Below are 19,750 nucleotides of genomic sequence, written 5' to 3'. Positions count from 1 at the left end.
CATTACTGTAACTAGACTACTGAAAATATGTCAATCGATTTAATCACTTAAAAAATTGTATTGAGTTGGTGCATCACACTATATTACAAAAGGTAAAATAAAAGACTTGAATATTTCCAATAATATATTATCTACAACATTTGGACTAACATTTGTACCTACTGTGTTTGACACAACATCGATTTATAATCATTGCAAAAATACATAGTACTAGAGGCAAAAAGTTATCTTAAATAGTTATAAACGATAATTTCATAAGAATTCATTTTAATAGGCTCTTTTTAATTAAAAGCAATAGGGAACGGTTCCACTACCTTCCTTTTTTTCCGAATAGTAAATTATAAAATCGTAGTCTTGACTTGTCTTCAAAATTTCCAATCAAAAACATATTTTTATTCATATCATTCATTTATAAACATAAAATATAAGTGAACAATCTGGAAAATCTTGCCCCTAGTACTCTCACAATTTTTCTTAAACAAGTAAGCTATACACTAGTATATTACAAAAAAAACGTTTGTGCTGACCCTACATAATAAAAAGCTTCGAAAATATAAGGCATTGGCCAAATATATGGAAGCATAGCCTTCACTAACCAAAAAATGTTTTGTCTAAAAAAAATATCTTTGTTGACGGTACTTGGAAGTCTACTACATTTTGAAGAACATCAAAACTATATGACATCTAAATTCTATATAATAGACAATATTATGTGTTACAAAATCAGACTTTAATTTCATAGTTTTTAATGGTAAATACGAAAAAGCACATGTTTTGGCAACTTGCATGAGATTACTAACATTTTATATACAATACGCATGTTGTATAATATAGTTACGATGTTTAATTACTACGCATTGTTAATTATAAATACAGTAAATACTCCCTAAATGCAATAAATTATATGAAATACAAAACGTTAAAAGCGAAGATTTATAAAAGGCACATTCAATAAAAAACATGAGCAATTGGTTTAGACAACAATAATAGATCTGTCCTTCTCACTTTCAAGAACAATTCGTCTGTGGGAAAGAGACAGTTATAGTTTTCATACAAAGGTAAAAACGTTATTTTTCACTTTACGTCCAAAGTTTTTTTTTTTATATGTCAAATAAAACACAATTCCACCGATTTCAAATTATTTTTACAATATAAAAAGCAAGTACTTTTACTCAATATACTTATAAAAGCAGAGTCCTTAGAAGTAAATAAAACTACAAAACAATTCAACAATAAAAAATGCAACTCTACCACTACGATAAACTTAGTTGTATGTACATTAGGAAGTATGCACTATGTGCCTTATTATTATAAAAGCTTGATATGTTTCGCCTAATGTCGTCGCCTTATGAATAAATTAAGTAAGTAATATGCAACATAATAATAAACATGAATACATATTTTGTTGAAGTGAAACTTCTTTAGGCGCGTTGAGAGTAGAATTTCAAGGTCGCGTCATGTTAATACCGTCACGTCATAGAGAAAGGTGACAATTATGGTATCTTTGAATCTTGCCAAAGAAGTTTCACTTCAGACACGTGTGCTTACATAATATTTTATGAATGAAAATTTCAATGAAACGGAATTTAAATTATTGAAAATGTCCCAATAAAACCTAGTAAACATTTCAGTGATGTAGATGTCTTAACGTAAATTCGAGTCAAACTCGTATAAAAGAACAACCAATTTGATACAAATGAATGCATTTTTATAATGAAGTAAGTCGCGTATTAAATCTTTTACTTCCTTAATCTCATTTTCTTGAATAACAAACAACTTGTATACTTATTACAAAACCGTATATTTTTACAAGCCTCTTCGTAGGAATATATCGTGCTTGTGAAAATAATCTCTCGTTAATTAATAATTGAATGTCAAATAATAAGGATAGTAGAAATTTAAATATTTTTCTTGTAATAACAGTTATACATAATCACAAAATAACCTTAATCTAAAAGATCACACTTCAAAATAATAGAAATAGTGTATTGGTCCTTCGAGCCGGATTTGCCCCGTGAACCATAGTTATACGATTAAAAATTAATAAATTTACATGAAGTTAGTGTAATAGTCGTTTTGTGTGTTTGTATGTTACCTCTTTAACTGTTTTATAAGCTCTAGGAAGGTATTTCACACATTATTTTGTGACAAAAATAATCTAAAATTTAACTTTTTAAAACTTTCACAGTAAAGGGAATGAAACTCATATTATCTTATACAACACGGATTGTCCAAAAAATGTAATATCGATCATAAAAACAGATCAATAAATATTGTAACATTAAATGTATTGTAACGCTTATGAAAAATAAAATTGAACTAAAAACCCGACTGTGGATTCTGTAGCATCTGCAATAAGAAAATTTGTGTAAATTAGTTTATAAGAAAGTTTAGAGACGTGAAACATTAAAGTGATAATAACATTCAAGTTGATAAACATTGTATATTTTACGAAATACCTCTTTAATGGTTGTTATCTAGCAAAAATATGGCAAAAGGGCAATAGACATGAATTTAAATGCCTCTTATTACCAAAATATTAAACAGCACTAGAAAACAGGAAATTAATTTCCCAAAAAATGCTCTTTACATTATGCCTTTTATTAATGAAGTCGATTGTCGAAGTATCTAAGTATATACATTATTATTACACTTTATTTTGACCTAGAATAAGAAAATCTATGAACCCACTTATCTAGTAAACTAAATTTTGCACTATTAAATCTGCCCATATTTATTTTGCATAAGACAAATATAAAATAGAATTATCTATAAGTCCATAAAAAATCTATCACAATACTTTTAATGTTTAGTCTTAACTTATTTCAAATCGGGGCCCTTATTGCCTCTAAAGTTCCAAACTAATACTCACTCAACCATACAAAATTAATCACAGAAATTATAACGCCTTCCGTATTATCCTAAACTTAGTAAGGTTCTTAAGTATTGTTAACATTTATTCTTAAAGTATTCCGAATTGGGGCCCTTATTGCCATTAAAGTTCCAAAGTGTACTTACCACGACGACGCTCAGTAAAAGATTTTGAGCTGTTCGTAAGTGAGGAAGAATATAATGTTCCAGGGCCCCATCCGGAGCCACGTGGGAACAAACCCTTTGTACAGCGCTAGAAAACCTTCGTTCCGGACCGTCTGGAATAAAAGGATAAAAATGTTAATTAATTAATGAACTTATAGAAAAAATGTTGTGTGGTTTTATGAAACCACGGTAAAAGTGAAACTGTTCGAACGGTTCCGAACACTGCTTTGTGTAGCGCATGTCGCGTGACGGTCGGCTGCCGAGTAGGTATACCTACTCGGCAGCCGCGATACACGCGACATGCGCTACACAGACCAAAAAGTTTGAGACGATGTAATAAAAGTTTCACTTTCAAAAATAAATTGCTTTATGGTTATAAGACCGTCAGATACTGTTTTCAGATGTAAAGTGTGGGTAGATTGATGTAAAGTGTCTAATATGGTTCCTGGTTCTAATATTTCATTTTATATGTCAAAAGATATTTTATAGTTGGATAAAAAATAAATGAAAAGCAACTTACTCGTACGAAGCAATCCACTGTTCCCTTATATATTTTTTCACTATTAACGCCTTGATCTTTGACTTTTCTTTGGTTCATTAGGCGAGTCTGAAATAATAATTTGGAAAATAAATAAAAAATTCCGCCAAAAATTTCAGTCACGTCCTTGAAAATGCTGCTCATCGCCAATAAATGTGAATCACAGAAAGTGTTTCTGGTAACATTTCAATATTAAGAGTATGTGCTTAATTCCACAATTATGTTTAACTACTATAATAATCTGTGATCTTTGGAAGTAAAATAATAATATGAATCTGAATAAAAAGACATAATTTCCAGGTGACGCGTATTTACGTACAAAACAAATAATATGCCAATTTCGCTATCGATTTCAAATCGAATTTGGCAAACTTCGGGGAATTATTTAACATTGTAAAGACATTTTGTCACGCAGCGTAGGTTACACGATAAGCGCAATGCGACGAATTACTTCGAGATTTTCGTGTCAATAGATTTCTATTTTCGTGGCCGAGTCACCTCCATCCGTAGGAGTATGTATATCCTGAATATGGTATCCCTACAGATACCCCCGGGTTTATAACGAAATTAATTTATTTGATGCAAAGAAAATTTTGAAGTGAAAACTTCTTTAGCGGCGTTGGGTATAAAATCTTAAACTCGCGTCAGGACACGTGGCCTGATCGAAAAAGCGTAAGACGGATGTTTTTTTTTTTAGCCCTTATATTCCATGCGTAAGACGGATACCATTCCAAACTATCAAACATGCTGAACGTTAATAATCAAGTTTTCACTTCTGCCGGCACTCCCGGAGTGCAACCCGTCTTTTTTTTTATAGCATTGGAAGGCAAACGAGCAGACGCAATCTCGTCGATGTTGATGGCAAAGTGCGTCGCCCATAGACGTCCATAACGATGGGATGGGATGAAAAAGCTTGTTTTAATCATGACATGAATGTTAAATTAAAGAAATTATTTTTAATAAATACTGGCATCACAAGCGAATGGCTGTGAAAGATTTGTGTTCCTATTCTTGCGTAAAATTATTGTGATTACTTAAAAAATTTATTAAATTAAACTATCTATAAAGCCCCCGTAATTTAATTTTTTTTTGCTGTCAGTGTTTCATAACACAGACAAGAGGATTTTTTTCTAAAATTATCGGCCCGGCGAGGCGGTCGGCGGGCCCGTCGGCAGGCCGGTGTCGGCGGGCCGCACTCACCCGCACGACGTCGAGCGGCGTGCTGGCCACGGCGCTGCCCAGGCTGGCCAGCAGGCTGGAGGCGAGGTGGTTGGCGGGCCGGTCGCCGAGCGCGCCCGCGAAGCGCCGCTTGCACGCGTCGTACACGGGCAGCTCCACGGCGGCGATGAGCGCGGCGCGCTGCGACGTGGGCAGCACGCCGCGCCACAGCCCCGCCCACCCCTCCGCGCGCTGGATCGACACGAAGCACCGCACTATGTTGCGCTTCTCCGTGCCCATCTGCCAAGCACACCGGTTGGTTATGTAGGGTAGCATGTGACGCATAAAGGCAGACGATCAATGACGAAAGTACGTCAGATAGTGTAATTATATGGTGCAAGTGGTGGATGTCGCCGTAATGTTGTAATCACCGTTAAATTATAATCTTACTGGCGAAATGGCAAACTGTTAAAAAATTTTGTCCGAAAAATTTTATTAAAAATGAAAGCATTACATATCGTTTAACTTGAAAATTTAAATACACATTGTTAAATATGCAAAATTCTCCTACAGTCAGCATAGAAACACCCAACGTAGTACATTCCGATTGTTGTTCGAGTAATACGAGTAATATATTAATTTATCTGATGCGATTAATATCTATATTATGTCTGCTTATGATCATAATATTATGTGATGAAAGAATTAAATAATTTCATAAATAAACAATGTGTTATCAGTCATTAAAATTAACACTGATCTAATCTCAGCTTTATCTACGTAATATTAAAATATTATTAACGATAAAACATAAACATTCACGCAGATTAGAGACATGAGACAATGGACATCCGCATTGTAACATTCTGTTATATAAAAGCCTGGAAAACATTACACATCTTTAAACCATTCATTTATTTAGAACTACCTGAAGTACGCAACCCACCTGCATCCGGACCTTCAACACATCAGTGGGATTCGCGATTGCACTGGACAGTCCCCCAGCGAAAGCCGCGCAGAATGTATTCGTAGCTAGATGCTCCCGCGCGCCGCCGTCCACTCGCCGCGCGGCGATCGCGCTCTTCAGCGAGTAATACGTGCCGAACTTTATCGTGCCGTACGTCGCTTGCCGCAGCACCGCGGGCCATATGCTAGAAGGCACAGTGTACTTTAGGGTGCTTTAACACCAATAATGTGTGAGAATGTGTAGCGAGGAATGTATTTGTTTGGTGAGAGCACCCTTACAGTTATACACAATACAGTCTATAGTTGTTGCCATCATCTGGTTGAATCTGAAGTTGGATTTTGTGTCACGAATGTGAAATCAACGTTCGTCATTCAATCAAATAGCAAAATCAACCAGATGACTACAACATACACATAGATTATAATTTATAGATCAATATAGATGAATAATTATCTTCAGATGTACAATGTAACATTATTATTTTTGTGTAGATAAGAGTCTGGGAATCATCCAACAAGATTTAAAACAATATTATGGAAATACAAGAGCTATAATACCAATTCCAATACACACCATCTATCAACTCTAAAAACCAATCATCAAAATTTTATCAACAAAAAATCTTAAATAGCATGACAAAAAGAAACAAGGAAAAAGAGGTGCCAAGTATGGTATGATATTTTTTTATTCATTGGTAAAATAAATAAACATTTTCCTCATCATCATTTAGCATATATATAATATTTTACATTAACTAAACGTGAGTATAACATATCTCTTTATTCAATTCATATTCTCATAGCCGAGCATTATCTAAAACCATTCCAACCAACTAACCGTTTATCGTTTTATCAAAATTAACATTTTAACTAATTCAGTTTTACATTAACTTTTAAAATTTTAACAGGCTCGTTAAATTTTCCCAAATCCAGTATACACTATTTATCAATCAGTTTTTCAGATCATATAACACGAAGGTATAAAAAATGAACTAACAAAAAAATATTTTTTTAAATTAATATATTGTACTACTACTACTACTAGTAATACTAGAGTGGCGCAGGGACCCAAAGTGAGTCTTGGCCTCCGACAATAAGAGCCTCCATTTGACTCTATCCTGCGCCATCTCTTGCCAGTTTTCAATCTGGAGGCTGCGCAGGTCTTTGGCAATTTCGTCTTTCCAGCGGTACCTGGGACGTCCAACCGGACGGCGTCCAGATGGCTGTCCCAGGTACGCTCGTTTCGCGAAATTAATATATTGTAACTAACATAAATTATATAATTATAAGTTTTGACAATTTGCAAAAAATTCGTAACATATAGTGTATAAGATAAAATATTTCAACAAAGATAACATTATTCAATGTAATAGATAATTATATTATTCAATATTATTATGCTAATAAGGGCCTTGACTTACGCAATGTTTTTGTTCATAATAATTATGTGACGTAAATATATATAAACAAGTAAAATATACAAGAAATATTTCATAATATCAGCTTTAAATAACCTTTAATACACACAAAATGATCTCCATTTTACAGGAAAATTGTGTAATTTGAAAATTTATTTATGATCATCATTACTACAATTGACATTTCAATTTCTTATATGCTTATAGTTTTAGCCTATGCCTTTAGGTATGTATAGCGATATTACTGCTGTAACCCTGATACTATATTTCAATAGAACTATTGCTATTTAGAATGTCAAACAAAATTGCCCGAAACGAAGCAACTAGACAGCACAATACAGGATTCATTTTAGAGCAATTAGGGTAGGTATTTTTGCAGCTCCATGCAAACCGACAAACAAACAAAAAATTAACCCATTTGAAAAAGCTTAATCCATACTAATATTATAAATGCGAAAGTAACTCTGTCTGTCTGTCTGTTACTCAATCACGCCTTAACTACTGAACCAATTTGCATGAAATTTGGTATAGAGATATTTTAATACCCGAGAAAGGACATAGGCCACTTTTTATTGCGAAATATGTACAATAATATTATGTAGCAGTTAATAAAATCAAATCTTTTTTATTTCTTACTTTTCCGTTTTTGAAGTCGGTTGTTTTTAACGCAGTTATTTTTATTTAATACTTTTTAGTGTATTTTTCAAACGAGCCCAAACTCGATAAAGTTGAGTCAATATAATATTACTGATTTCCTATGGCCACCTTCCGATTCCATCATCAAATCAGCTTCATGCCATGATAATGTTTCATCGCTATCAAATTTACATACGTATTCAAAATTTCAGCTCAATCGGTTACCGGGAAGTGAATCAAAGTTACTTGCTACATATCAACTTAGTCATCGAGTACAGACAAAAATGCTCATAAAATAAAAACTACTGGGCATATCCGAAAAAAAAAATTATTTGACCAATTCGACAATCGACACCATCCCGCATCGAACAAAAAAAGAATCACGTAAATCGGTTCAGAAACCTCGGAGTAATCGGTGTACATACATAAAAAAAAAATATACCGGCCGAATTGATAACCGCATAAAATCGCATGGAGAGCTTAATTTTCATTAAAGGCTCTAATCGCACGGAAAGCTAAATTTTCACAAAAAAGCTCTAATCGCACGGAGAGCTTAATTTTCACAAAAAACTCTCATCGCACGGAGAGCTTAATTTTCGCAAAAAGCTCTAATCGCACGGAAAGCTTAATTTTCACAAAAAGCTCTAACCACACGGAGAGCTTAATTTTCACAAAAAAGCTCTAATCGCATGGAGAGCTTAATTTTCATAAAAAGCTCTAATCGCACGGAAAGCTTTATATTCACAAAAAGCTCTATTCGCACGGAAAGCTTAATTTTCACAAAAAAAGCTCTAATCGCATGGAGAGCTTAATTTTCACAAAAAGCTCTAATAGGTTTAAAGACTTTATTACTCATAAAAACAATAGTTCACTTAAAATGAGTTACATGCTATCTTATATATAAGTTAAACTTATCTCTAGTTTAAGGTAATACTCATACATTACAAATTTTACATATTTTTATACTTTATACAAAACAAGTTTAAGTTGTATTCTATTGTATTCTACTTTTCTATTCTAAATTACAGTGTATATGATTTTTAAGTAATTTTTTGAATACATTAAGACTCCTACAATTTTTTAATTTTTTTGGTAGTCTATTGAACATCTGTGCTCCTTCAAAGAGTATAGTTTTTTTCCCATAGTTAGTTCGAGTCGAGATAGGTTGCAAATCATTTTGATTTCTCAAGTTATATTTTGTTGATTTTTTATGTATTTGTAAATTTGATTTTGTTATATTTGTTGTTATTTTCTTGATAAGGATACATGTGGAATATGCGAAAATTTGTGAGAGTGTAAATAATTTTGTTTTTGAGTATAGTGTTTTTGTAGAAGTAAGGTAATGATAGTTAAAAAGAGTTTTTATAATTTTGTTCTGAGTTCTTTGTAGTGAAATTAAATTTGTTTTGGAGGCTGATCCCCATATCTCAATTAAATAATCTAGATGAGGCTTTACTAAAGAATTATAGATCATTAAACGTTCTTTTTTTGGAATACACTGTGTTACTCTATGGAGTGATCTTAGTAGTGATGTTAGTTTACTTTTGATATGGTTAATATGTACCGTCCAAGTGAGTTTATCATCTAACCACAGCCCTAGGTATTTTTCACAGTTTGAGTATTGGATGATTTCCTTATCTATAGTAAGAATTGGGGTAGTGTTTGGCAGGGGTTTATTCTTTGCAGCAAATATCATGAATGAAGTTTTTTTAGTGTTGATTGTGAGAAGATTGTATTTAAGCCATGTAGAAAGTAAGTCTAAATCTTGTTGAGCTAACGATGTAATGTTATTTAGGGATTTATCGAAGTAGAAGAGACACGTGTCGTCTGCATATAGTGTCAAGTATCCTTTAAGGCCAATTTTATCGATGTCATTTATGTAAATCAAAAAAAGTAAGGGGCTCAAAATCGAGCCTTGAGGACAGCCATATGTTCAGTTTTGAACTGAGCTTGTGTACTTATCAATTTTGACGACTTGTCTTCTGTTATCTAAAAATGATGTAAACATTTTGTGGGCATTTCCAGTCATCCCTAGGTTTTCTAACTTTTTAAGGAGCTTTTCGTGGCTGACGGTGTCAAAAGCTTTTTTTAAGTCAATGAAAATGCCTAATCCGAAATTCTTTTGGTCTATTTGAGTTTTAATTTTTGTTATTAAATCTACGGTGGCAGTGAGATTTTGGACGAAAGCCGTACTGTTGATCGATTAATATATTTTTTTCGGTTAAGTATTGATAGAGTCGATTATGCAGTATTTTTTCAAATATTTTTGAAATAACGGGTAGAACTGACACCGGCCTGTAGTTACTTGGGTCAGTTCTACTTCCAGATTTGAAAATTGGACTGACTCTAGCCACTTTTAGAGAATCTGGAAATACACCAAAGGTCAAACATTTATTAATACAATGAGTTAAGCGATCAGCAATAGAGCTTTTTAAGCATTTGATGGCTTTTGTGCTTATACCGTCCAGTCCAGTGCTAGTGTTATTATTTAAGCTATCGATTATTTTTATTATTTCAAGTGTTGTGCATGGTTTTAGTACTTCTAGTTTGTCTTCACGTGAAAGTTGTGTACAATAAAGTGTAGTGTCAGTATTCGTATGGTATCTGCTTGCTATTTTGTTTGCTAATTCTGTGCCTATTGCGGAAAAATAAGAATTAAATAACTCACATATAGAATCGCCATCCGTTATTAAATTGGAACCCGATAACAGCTTTGGAGGAGCACTCGATTCTTTAATTTTATTTAAAGCTAAGTTGTTTATTAATTCCCACATTTTCTTCGGTTGATTGGAGTTCTTTTGAAATAAATTTAGATAATAGGTCTCTTTTTTCGTCTTTAGTCTTAGTTTTTTCACGTTGCTTCAAAAAATTTTCATTTAAGTTATAATCAGTTGGTTGAGATTTAGTTTGTTGCCATAATTGATTCCGTAAAATATTTGATTCTATTATTTCGCGGCTAATCCAATCTTTTTGTGGTAAATTCAAAATTTTTGTTTTGTCTATTTTGTTATTTTTTATTTGTTCTTTTATAAAATTCTCGAGGTAGCAATAGTCATTGTCTTCATTACAATAGGTCGCTAATGACGCACTCTTGCATAAATTTTCATAGTCGAGGGCCTTATATTGTATCTTCTTGGGTTTGGGTGGCGTTAGGGATCCTATTTCGATGTAGATTTGTTTATGATCTGATAAACTCGATTCTATTATGGATATGTTAAATGAGTGATTGTTTATGTTTGTACATATATGGTCCAGAATGGTTTTAGAAGTGCTGGTTTCTCTCGTGCAATATAATTTATTAATTTTATTTAAAATCTCGTATCCATTTTCTTTGATTTCGTGTAAATATTTTGTGGAACTTGTGTCTGTGGTAAGCACGGAAAGCTTAATTTTCACAAGAAGCTCTAATCACATAGCGAGCTTAATTTTCACAAGAAGCTCTAATCCCATGGAGAGCTTAATTTTCACAAAAAGCTCTATTCGCACGGAAAGCTTAATTTTCACAAAAAAACTAATCGCACGGAGCTTTATTTTCACAAAAAACTCTCATCGCACGGAGAGCTAAATTTTCACAAAAAAGCTCTAATCGCACGGAGAGCTTAATTTTCACAAAAAACTCTCATCGCACGGAGAGCTTAATTTTCGCAAAAAGCTCTAATCGCACGGAAAGCTTGATTTTCACAAAAAGCTCTAACCGCACGGAGAGCTTAATATTCACAAAAAAGCTCGAATCGCATGGAGAGCTTAATTTTCATAAAAAGCTCTAATCGCACGGAAAGCTTTATATTCACAAAAAGCTCTATTCGCACGGAAAGCTTAATTTTCACAAAAAAAGCTCTAATCGCATGGAGAGCTTAATTTTCACAAAAAGCTCTAATCACACGGAAAGCTTAATTTTCACAAGAAGCTCTAATCACATAGCGAGCTTAATTTTCACAAGAAGCTCTATTCGCACGGAAAGCTTAATTTTCACAAAAAAACTAATCGCACGGAGCTTTATTTTCACAAAAAACTCTCATCGCACGGAGAGCTTAATTTTTCTCACTAAGCTCTCTTCGCACGGAAAGCTTAATTTTCCCAAAAAGCTCTAATCGCACGGAGAGCTTAATTTTCACAAAAAGCTCTAATCGCATGGAGAGCTTAATTTTCACAAAAAGCTCTAATCGCATGGAGAGCTTAATTTTCACAAAAAGCTCTAATCGCACGGAGAGCTTAATTTTCTCAAAAAACTCATCGCACGGAGAGCTTAATTTCCACAAAAAGCTCTCATAGCACGGAGAGCTTAATTTTCACAAAAAACTAATCGCACGGAAAGCTTAATTTTCATAAAAAGCTCTAATCGCACGTAGAGCTTAATTTTCACAAAAAGCTCTAATCGCATGGAGAGCTTAATTTTCACAAAAAGCTCTAATCGCATGGAGAGCTTAATTTTCACAAAAAGATCTAATAGCACGGAGGCTTAATTTTCAAAAAAGCTATAATCGCACGGAGAGCTTAATTTTCATTGATGTAATTTCACTTATTTCAATGACATTTTAATGATTTTGAAATAAAAAATCGCGTATGGCACCTATTTAACAACGAAAAAAACGTCTTGCAATAACAAATTTATGTCTGATGGATCTATCTAAAGGCAAAAGATTGAAAATTACGCGTTAATAAATGACTTTAAATTACGGATATTTTCCTGTGCGCACTAATAAACGCAACCACTACCGCCAGCCAGACAGCGCGGACTCTAACCGAAACAGCAAGAGAAACAGTATATCAAAAACCCAACTATACTAAAATTACTTTTTATAAAACGTTAATAGCTCCCGTACCATAAAAAAGATTTGACATTATTATTTACTACATATTATTGCACGCCTCATAAGCGAAGCGTTGAGGTGGGTACTACTGTCACTTCGCGCAAAACATCTGATTTTTCAAACTTAAAATGTCTTTATGTATCATACATTGCACTTGTAAGATAATACATACACACACATATTAAGAAAAAACACTATTTTTAACGTTCATGATATTTTTGATGTCATTTTTGTTATTTAAACTAGTTAAAAAACAGTTTAAAAAAGTTCTGTCTTGGACGTCCGTGTGTCTGTATGTGCGGATCCTTTTTCTTGTTAACACGATAGCGACCGAAATACTTTACTAATCGAGTCTTTTTTTTTCTCTTACGCTTGAGTATGCTCAGGAATAGAACCCTTTCATTTTTCAGGGTCTGATTCGATGTGGTTTAATTGTTATTAAATAAACAAAAATAATAATTAATAAATATTTATTAAAAAAAATTATGAGGCGTGCACTTTTGGATTTTCCAAATTATTTATATGTGCTATTTATTAAAAAGGTTTGATGTCGGTGCACGGGCTTAATACTAAGTGCTTAATGTTCGGCACCAACTTCAAACCTATTTAATAAATAGCACATCCATACTAATATTATAAATGCGAAAGTAACTCTGTCTGTCTGTCTGTTACTCAATCACACCTTAACTACTGAACCAATTTGCATGAAATTTGGTATAGAGATATTTTGATACCCGAGAAAGGACATAGGCCACTTTTTATTGCGAAATATGTACCACGGGCGAAGCCGGGGCGGACCGCTAGTTAAACTATAAGTATGAAACTCAAGGCCTTCCTTGATGACTCTATGTCGTCATAGCAAAACAAGTACATATTAAGGATAATACAGCAAAATCAGTGTATCCTTTGATAAGCATCACTGTTATAAGAATGCTATCATTACTTGAACTCTAGACAAAATAAAACAAAATGGAATAATTAAGATTGTAGAACTCAATAACAGTGGAATTAAGACAATCCTTATCTTATGTCTTATTGTTATCAGGGGATTTACGCACAGTTGTAAAATTTGTTCTATAATGACTTATTCAACTTTTAATATAAGATATAAATGAATTCTAATATCTAAAAGATTAGAATGTTTTATTACTAGTGAAAATTTGATAATAACGAATAAAATATTTGATGATAGTGAAATTTGAAACAAACTTAAAGTTTTTTTTTTCATGTTCTCGCACATTGAAAACGGATATACTAACAAATTGCAATATTTCTTCACACTTTCAGATACAAAAGAAAGGAATGGCATCTTGTATTGTACCAATAACAATATCAGGTCAGGAGGTAACTGAATACAATAACAACAACATTATCCATGTATAAATTGGCTTTTAAATTTTATAGTATTAAAATGCTTGTAAACATTTATAAAAGAATATTAAAAGTTATTTTGTGACAGTGACAACATGTAGGTTTGAATCCTTTTAAATTTTACTATTTAAAATTTTTACAAACTGGGCTTACTCACCCACAGTACAATGCCTTAATGCCCTCTTGTTTTGAAGTCTTAACGAAGCAATCAACCATGCCTGTGTACCGCAATTCCACATGGTGAGAGTCTATCTTTTGTCCCTGTATCTGAAGCCTTGTTTTTGTGGTGTCTATGGGAAATGTGCCTGACGGGAATAGAGCATGGATTTTATACTTTGAATTGTAGCAATAATGATGAGTAAAACATTTTAATTATTTGCATTCCATGTATAAAATATACTTCCCCTTTTATCTGTTCTTATGCCTATTAGAATCTGATTAGAAATAAATGATATTGACGAAAGACTAAAACATAATTGAAATAATTAATAGAATCAACTCGCTCAACAAAGACTAATAATACGTAGGTATCGTAACAAATGATGTTTAAAAACTTTTCAGGACCTACATACTTTTTTTTAATTTTTCAATGTGCAGAGGCAAGCTTACCAAATTCCGCGACAATCGACGCAAGGCCGCCGTAAATAAACGGTCTCCAATCTCTTTCTCCCATCACATGCGAACACTGGACACTTGGAAATTCAACAAATCTAATAAACTTATCTAAAACCGGTGCCAAGTAAACAATTTAGATTTATTAATAACTTTCGCACTCATTTAATTTAGAGGCTGCATGGTACTTTATTGGCGCATACATTTGAATTCATAAGAAAGAAGATCCGGAGATCGTTTTATAATTGGGTTTGTATTTATTAGAATTCACATTTCACGAATAATTCATTCAAGAATCGTAAACTGCGATAAGTTAACCTCGACTTGCTGTTTTTCATCAACGAACGAAGTGGACAGTACAGTGGTGACATTTGACAATTTGGACTAGTGACAGGAACCTGTCAAGGCCCCATAATGCATAGTAGAATACAAGCTGAGAATACAAGCGTGTGTGCACAAGCGATTATGAGTAAAATGGCCATAGTAATTTTTTAAAAATAAAACGAGAAATATCCAAAAATGTTACATTAACCCGTGACGCGTCCTATGAACAGGCGGTTGCTCATAACTAAAACTGTACTGTAGCGTCCTGTGTAACAACTACTATTCATAACGCGGCCAATGACTTTGAAGGTCACCTGTAGCTGCTTACAAGTGAATGTTTCCAGTATAAAAAATATTTGTCTATGCCTTATACATTTTTAATTCGAATCGGTACGACTCCGACGCTGGCAATAAAGACTAAAACCACAAAATAAAAAAAAAAAAGTGAATCATTGATTGAGTTGCGTCATCGGCCATAGTTTGTGACATTTGTCTTGTTCAACGAATATTTGGATTGTGAATTATGCCGAGAGAAATAATTAGATGAGTGATAATTGAGACGTATATTACTGGAAATTTTACGTAGAATACGTTTATGATATTGGTTTTAGGGATATTTGAAGAATACTCAGTGAAAAAGTGTCTCAACTTTTCAGTGCGGAAGACGCAAAATGGCGCTTTTTTTCTTGTTTGTGAATAATGGAGATTTGTTATTATTCATAGTGAAATACGTTGTGTTAAATGTGTGAAAATATAAGTGAATGTATTTGGCAATCGTGTAGTGATATGAAAACGTGAATATGATCATTTGATGACTCAGCATTATCATGTAAGTGTTAGTATGTAAGCAATTAAAATTAAAACAAAAGAAAATCAATTTTTTATAATTTTATAGAAAAAATATATCGTCATGATTACATTTTTATGCTATAACTAGTTTCTTCCTCTTTCCAAAAATATATCATACATGGCATATAATTATAGAACAATAGGGTAAATAAAATTTTCAAACTCGGTAGTCATAAAAAAGCTAGATTTCGTGAACTCCCTTGACACTATCGGGATCGGTGCCGGCTGAGCGCCGGACGCGTCACGGGTTAAACGCTCTCATACATTTTATTTCCTATACATTTTGTATTCATAGCAGATTTTCGAAGTGATGTCCTCATTGTGTAATACAATGAGGAGCTCTATTTACAGTTTTTATATGAACTTCCCTTCAAATTTGCGAAGCAGAAAACCAAAAAAAGAAAGAAAAAGCTAAAATCTTTCATATTAAATGTACATGGGATATTCGTATCTCATATTTAATGTATGGGAGGGTTTCAAGTTAATTTTTTAGATATTTCTTGTTTTATTTTTAAAAAATATTATGGCCATTTTACTCATTAGGTTATGTATTTTCGATATCAGTTTAAAATTTTTTGATATTTGTAATCACATCCGTAGTTACGGAATAATCGCCTGTGCCAAGCCTGTGCACACTTAACGATTACACCCTGTATACAATAGTTATTGCACATTAGTTTATTGTAATATTGCTTGATTTGAAACTACGTTTGCACTAATCAAAAGTTTTTGGACTTGAGTAAATTTCTAGCTTGACTGTACGGTCTAGTCATTCGTAAACTCCTAGATTTTTAATCTTTATTCTAATTAGCTTTTGGCTTAGATCATTAAGTAATGGATAACACTCGCAGGCGTTTCCCCTTTTGCCGAGGTATAAGATTATTCGAATCGAAAAATCTTATGCTTTCATAAAAACTACTTGCGTAATCGATTACAAACACTCTGCGTATTCGTAAAACATCGAAAGGACGTCTGCGAGTGCTCCGCTAAAAATGCCGTTTTGTACTGTCAAGTCTTACAGAAGCAATTCAAACATGACGAATATTAAAAAAGATGGAATAACCTTTCATTTGTGTATATTTTTTTATTTTTTTAACGTACATTTCTTAATAAATGCAATTTCTAATAATCGTCGATGTATCGTTTAGCGATATGATCAAGACAAATAATCGAGTCATGTTTACTCGATCATTGATGCGGTCCCACGGGACTATCATGGAAAGAAAATATACAAAGAAACCACACAACATTTTTTTTGCACAGCGTCATAAACTGTCATAAACCTTTTCACACTTGCAAGCTGCTGTCGGACAGACTGTCGGACATTTCTCCCGGAAGTTTTCTTGCAGATGGAAACGCGGACTAAACAATCGGATTTATCCACAGGATTTACCGATTTAAACACAGATTTAAAATACTAATAAAACTCATGCATGTTATTCCTTATTGACTTGACATTTGACCATAGCCTATAGAATATTGAAATTTCTAGTTTCTACCTCTGTTTCTACTCATTGATATTTTGACAGTTGAGTTTTGATAACTTGTTGCTGTTGCAGTTGTTACGAAGAACTTACGAAGTTTTTAGATAAATTTCTTTTTTGGATTTTTTATTATTAATATAAACAAATTAAAATACCTTACAATACGAATGGTTTTAATATCGAATTAGCAAAAGGAGTATAAATTATCACTTATAATTAAGGTTTGAGATAAAGCGCCAAAAGTTTTAACATCAACAATTCTGTCCTCATAATTGATTGCCTTATTGGATTAATTAATAATTAGAGTGTGAAGTAACGAGTACTATTATAATTGATAAACATATCAGGGTACTGAAAGGAACCTGTGCAGGTTTGTACTGTTTAAACTAGAGACAAAAACGTAACAAATATGTTAAAAAAGTAAAATTCTGTATTAATTTACTGCTTTTTTCCAGGAAGGTGTAAGAATCTTGGCGATTTCGTGATACTAAGTCTTACATTAAGAACATACAAGTACAATGTTTGACCATTTCACACAAAATTCTGCCCCACCTCCTCCACCACCACCTAAAAAGACTTTAAAGTTTGATAAAGGATATATAAAAACATGGCCTGGAATATTAAAAGTAGTTGAAGTGGTAAGTTAATTATAGTTCTTATAAAAATCATTATATTATTGCATGTTTGGTAGTAAAAGCTATATTATGCAGTGCAAACTTTTGAAATCCCTCTTCTTTTTAAATTATATTTGACTATGACAATCTATATGTTATTCTATAAAAACTGATATGACTTATATGCCTCCTATTATATTCTCACATCCCCACACTTATGGTGACTTGTGATTTGATTTTTAGCACATTTTTCATCATTTTCTCAGGTATGCAACATGGTTGGCTTCATCTGCATCAAAATCTCCTGGGCGTGGCTGTCAGCTATATTCTACAACATAGTATATTGGATCGGGAACATTATCACTATAGTCTTGTTCCTCATGTACATGTTCCACTTTGTTGAGAAGTACGAGAACTTGCCGTGGCTGAAAGGAGAGTTCTTCTTTTGCACTTTAATGTGTCTGGCGTATATTGTAACATCTATTTTCGCTATGACGATTGGTGAAAGCGTAGGGTATGCGGTTGGGGTAAGTTATATAAATCTAAATTATAAATTAATGGTGAATTAATGTATCAATATTACTATCATTCGTGCCGAATACTGAGTTGGTCCCTTTTGTCAACGTGAAAATGCCCAGTACCTTCCCACATTATAGTATGAATACATTTTTTTTTTTGATAATAATAATTACTTATTGATGATAAATAATTTAATGTTTGTATTATATGTGTTGTTGCTAAATGCCTATATTGTGTAAAATCTCATGCTCTGGTGTATTTGTGTTATGTTGACAATAAACGTTTATTTATTTATTTATTTATTTATTTATCAAGATAAAGGTGATATTATTAAAATAAAGATGCAAAATTTTATACTAGCAAAGGTTGTAAACATATCATGAAAGCTTTTTATTTAAAATGACTTTTTGTTATTTCCAGTTCTTAAGTTAAAAGCAAATGCAGCTGAGAAAAATCCAATAAACTGAAAATCTAATAAATCCCTTCGCCCATTCCTCACCTAAAATTATTATTACCATTCCATCATTATTTTGTATATTAAATCTACATTTTATATTTTCCAGTTCTTTGGCGCGTGTGCGATTGCTGCATATGGTGTGGAAGCATTCTTGAAATACAAGGCGTGGAAGCGAGGACTGCCGGCTCAATAATACAAGTATTCTTATGACGTTGGAAATTTTTAAATGCACCAAATTTGTTATAAAATTTTATCTGTAAGTATAACTTTTATATGATGATTTATTCATTTTGTGAATTATATTGTAAGGTAGCTTTGGAAATATATTTTATGTTTATATACTTTTACACATCAATTTTATGAATATACTACAGATACACATTTCGGCACAAACTACTTATGTAAAGTGCATTTATATATTTTAAGTACATATATCTAATTTGATACCTACTTGCAGCTGGTACTTATTAATTGTATTGATAGATAGGCATAAGAACAACTTGATTGACCTAGATCTAGGATCTTGCTAATGTAGTGCGGAAATTGCGGGTTCGAAAAATCTAAATTGAAAAAATAAATTAAAAATAATAGATATTCCATACAAATGCCATGTTATAACTTGTCTAGTAACATAGCATGTGGTTGCATATAAATAGTTTTTATCTAAAATAACTAAAGAATTTTTCAGATAAAAACTCTTTTTATAAAAGTAGATGATAAGATTTGCTCATTGTTTAACTGTGGGGATATTTTTATTTCTTAGGTTTTAAGTATTTTGTTGTATGTTATCAGTATTCACTTTTGAATTTATTATGGTATTGTTTACCAAATAAGAAAGTAATATTATTGCTATGCTTATGTTTATAACCATTTGATGACCTACTGAGGTTTTAATTTATGTTAAATTTTAACAGTCATACAGATACAGATATGAATCATTCAAATTATTAAATTAAC

At 32.6% G+C, this 19,750-nt stretch overlaps 2 protein-coding genes across 2 annotated transcripts; one reads left to right on the top strand and one right to left on the bottom strand.

Moving 5' to 3' along the window:
• Positions 1–117: 117 nt before the first annotated feature.
• On the bottom strand, positions 118–14,903 carry Bmcp (uncoupling protein Bmcp mitochondrial). Its single transcript, XM_090116790.1, has 7 exons — positions 14,544–14,903; positions 14,092–14,239; positions 5,679–5,883; positions 4,775–5,032; positions 3,557–3,643; positions 3,019–3,149; positions 118–2,349 (listed from the first exon to the last, which is right to left on the bottom strand). Exons 1-6 carry the CDS (start codon positions 14,605–14,607, stop codon positions 3,030–3,032), a joined length of 882 nt encoding a protein of 293 aa, XP_089972916.1. The 5' UTR covers positions 14,608–14,903; the 3' UTR covers positions 118–2,349; positions 3,019–3,029.
• A 2,395-nt stretch (positions 14,904–17,298) lies between these two features.
• LOC149910793 (uncharacterized) lies at positions 17,299–19,103 on the top strand. Its single transcript, XM_090116781.1, has 4 exons — positions 17,299–17,573; positions 17,659–17,841; positions 18,084–18,344; positions 18,900–19,103. Exons 2-4 carry the CDS (start codon positions 17,722–17,724, stop codon positions 18,984–18,986), a joined length of 468 nt encoding a protein of 155 aa, XP_089972907.1. The 5' UTR covers positions 17,299–17,573; positions 17,659–17,721; the 3' UTR covers positions 18,987–19,103.
• Positions 19,104–19,750: the final 647 nt, after the last annotated feature.

This window comes from Colias eurytheme, chromosome 2, assembly GCF_061535395.1.
Source record: "Colias eurytheme isolate Ceu_HAF_F1 chromosome 2, ilColEury1 Martin Lab GWU primary, whole genome shotgun sequence".
Lineage (NCBI taxonomy): Eukaryota > Metazoa > Arthropoda > Insecta > Lepidoptera > Pieridae > Colias > Colias eurytheme.
Note: the sequence above shows the minus strand (reverse complement) of the source record. Positions and strands in the feature narration are given on the sequence as shown.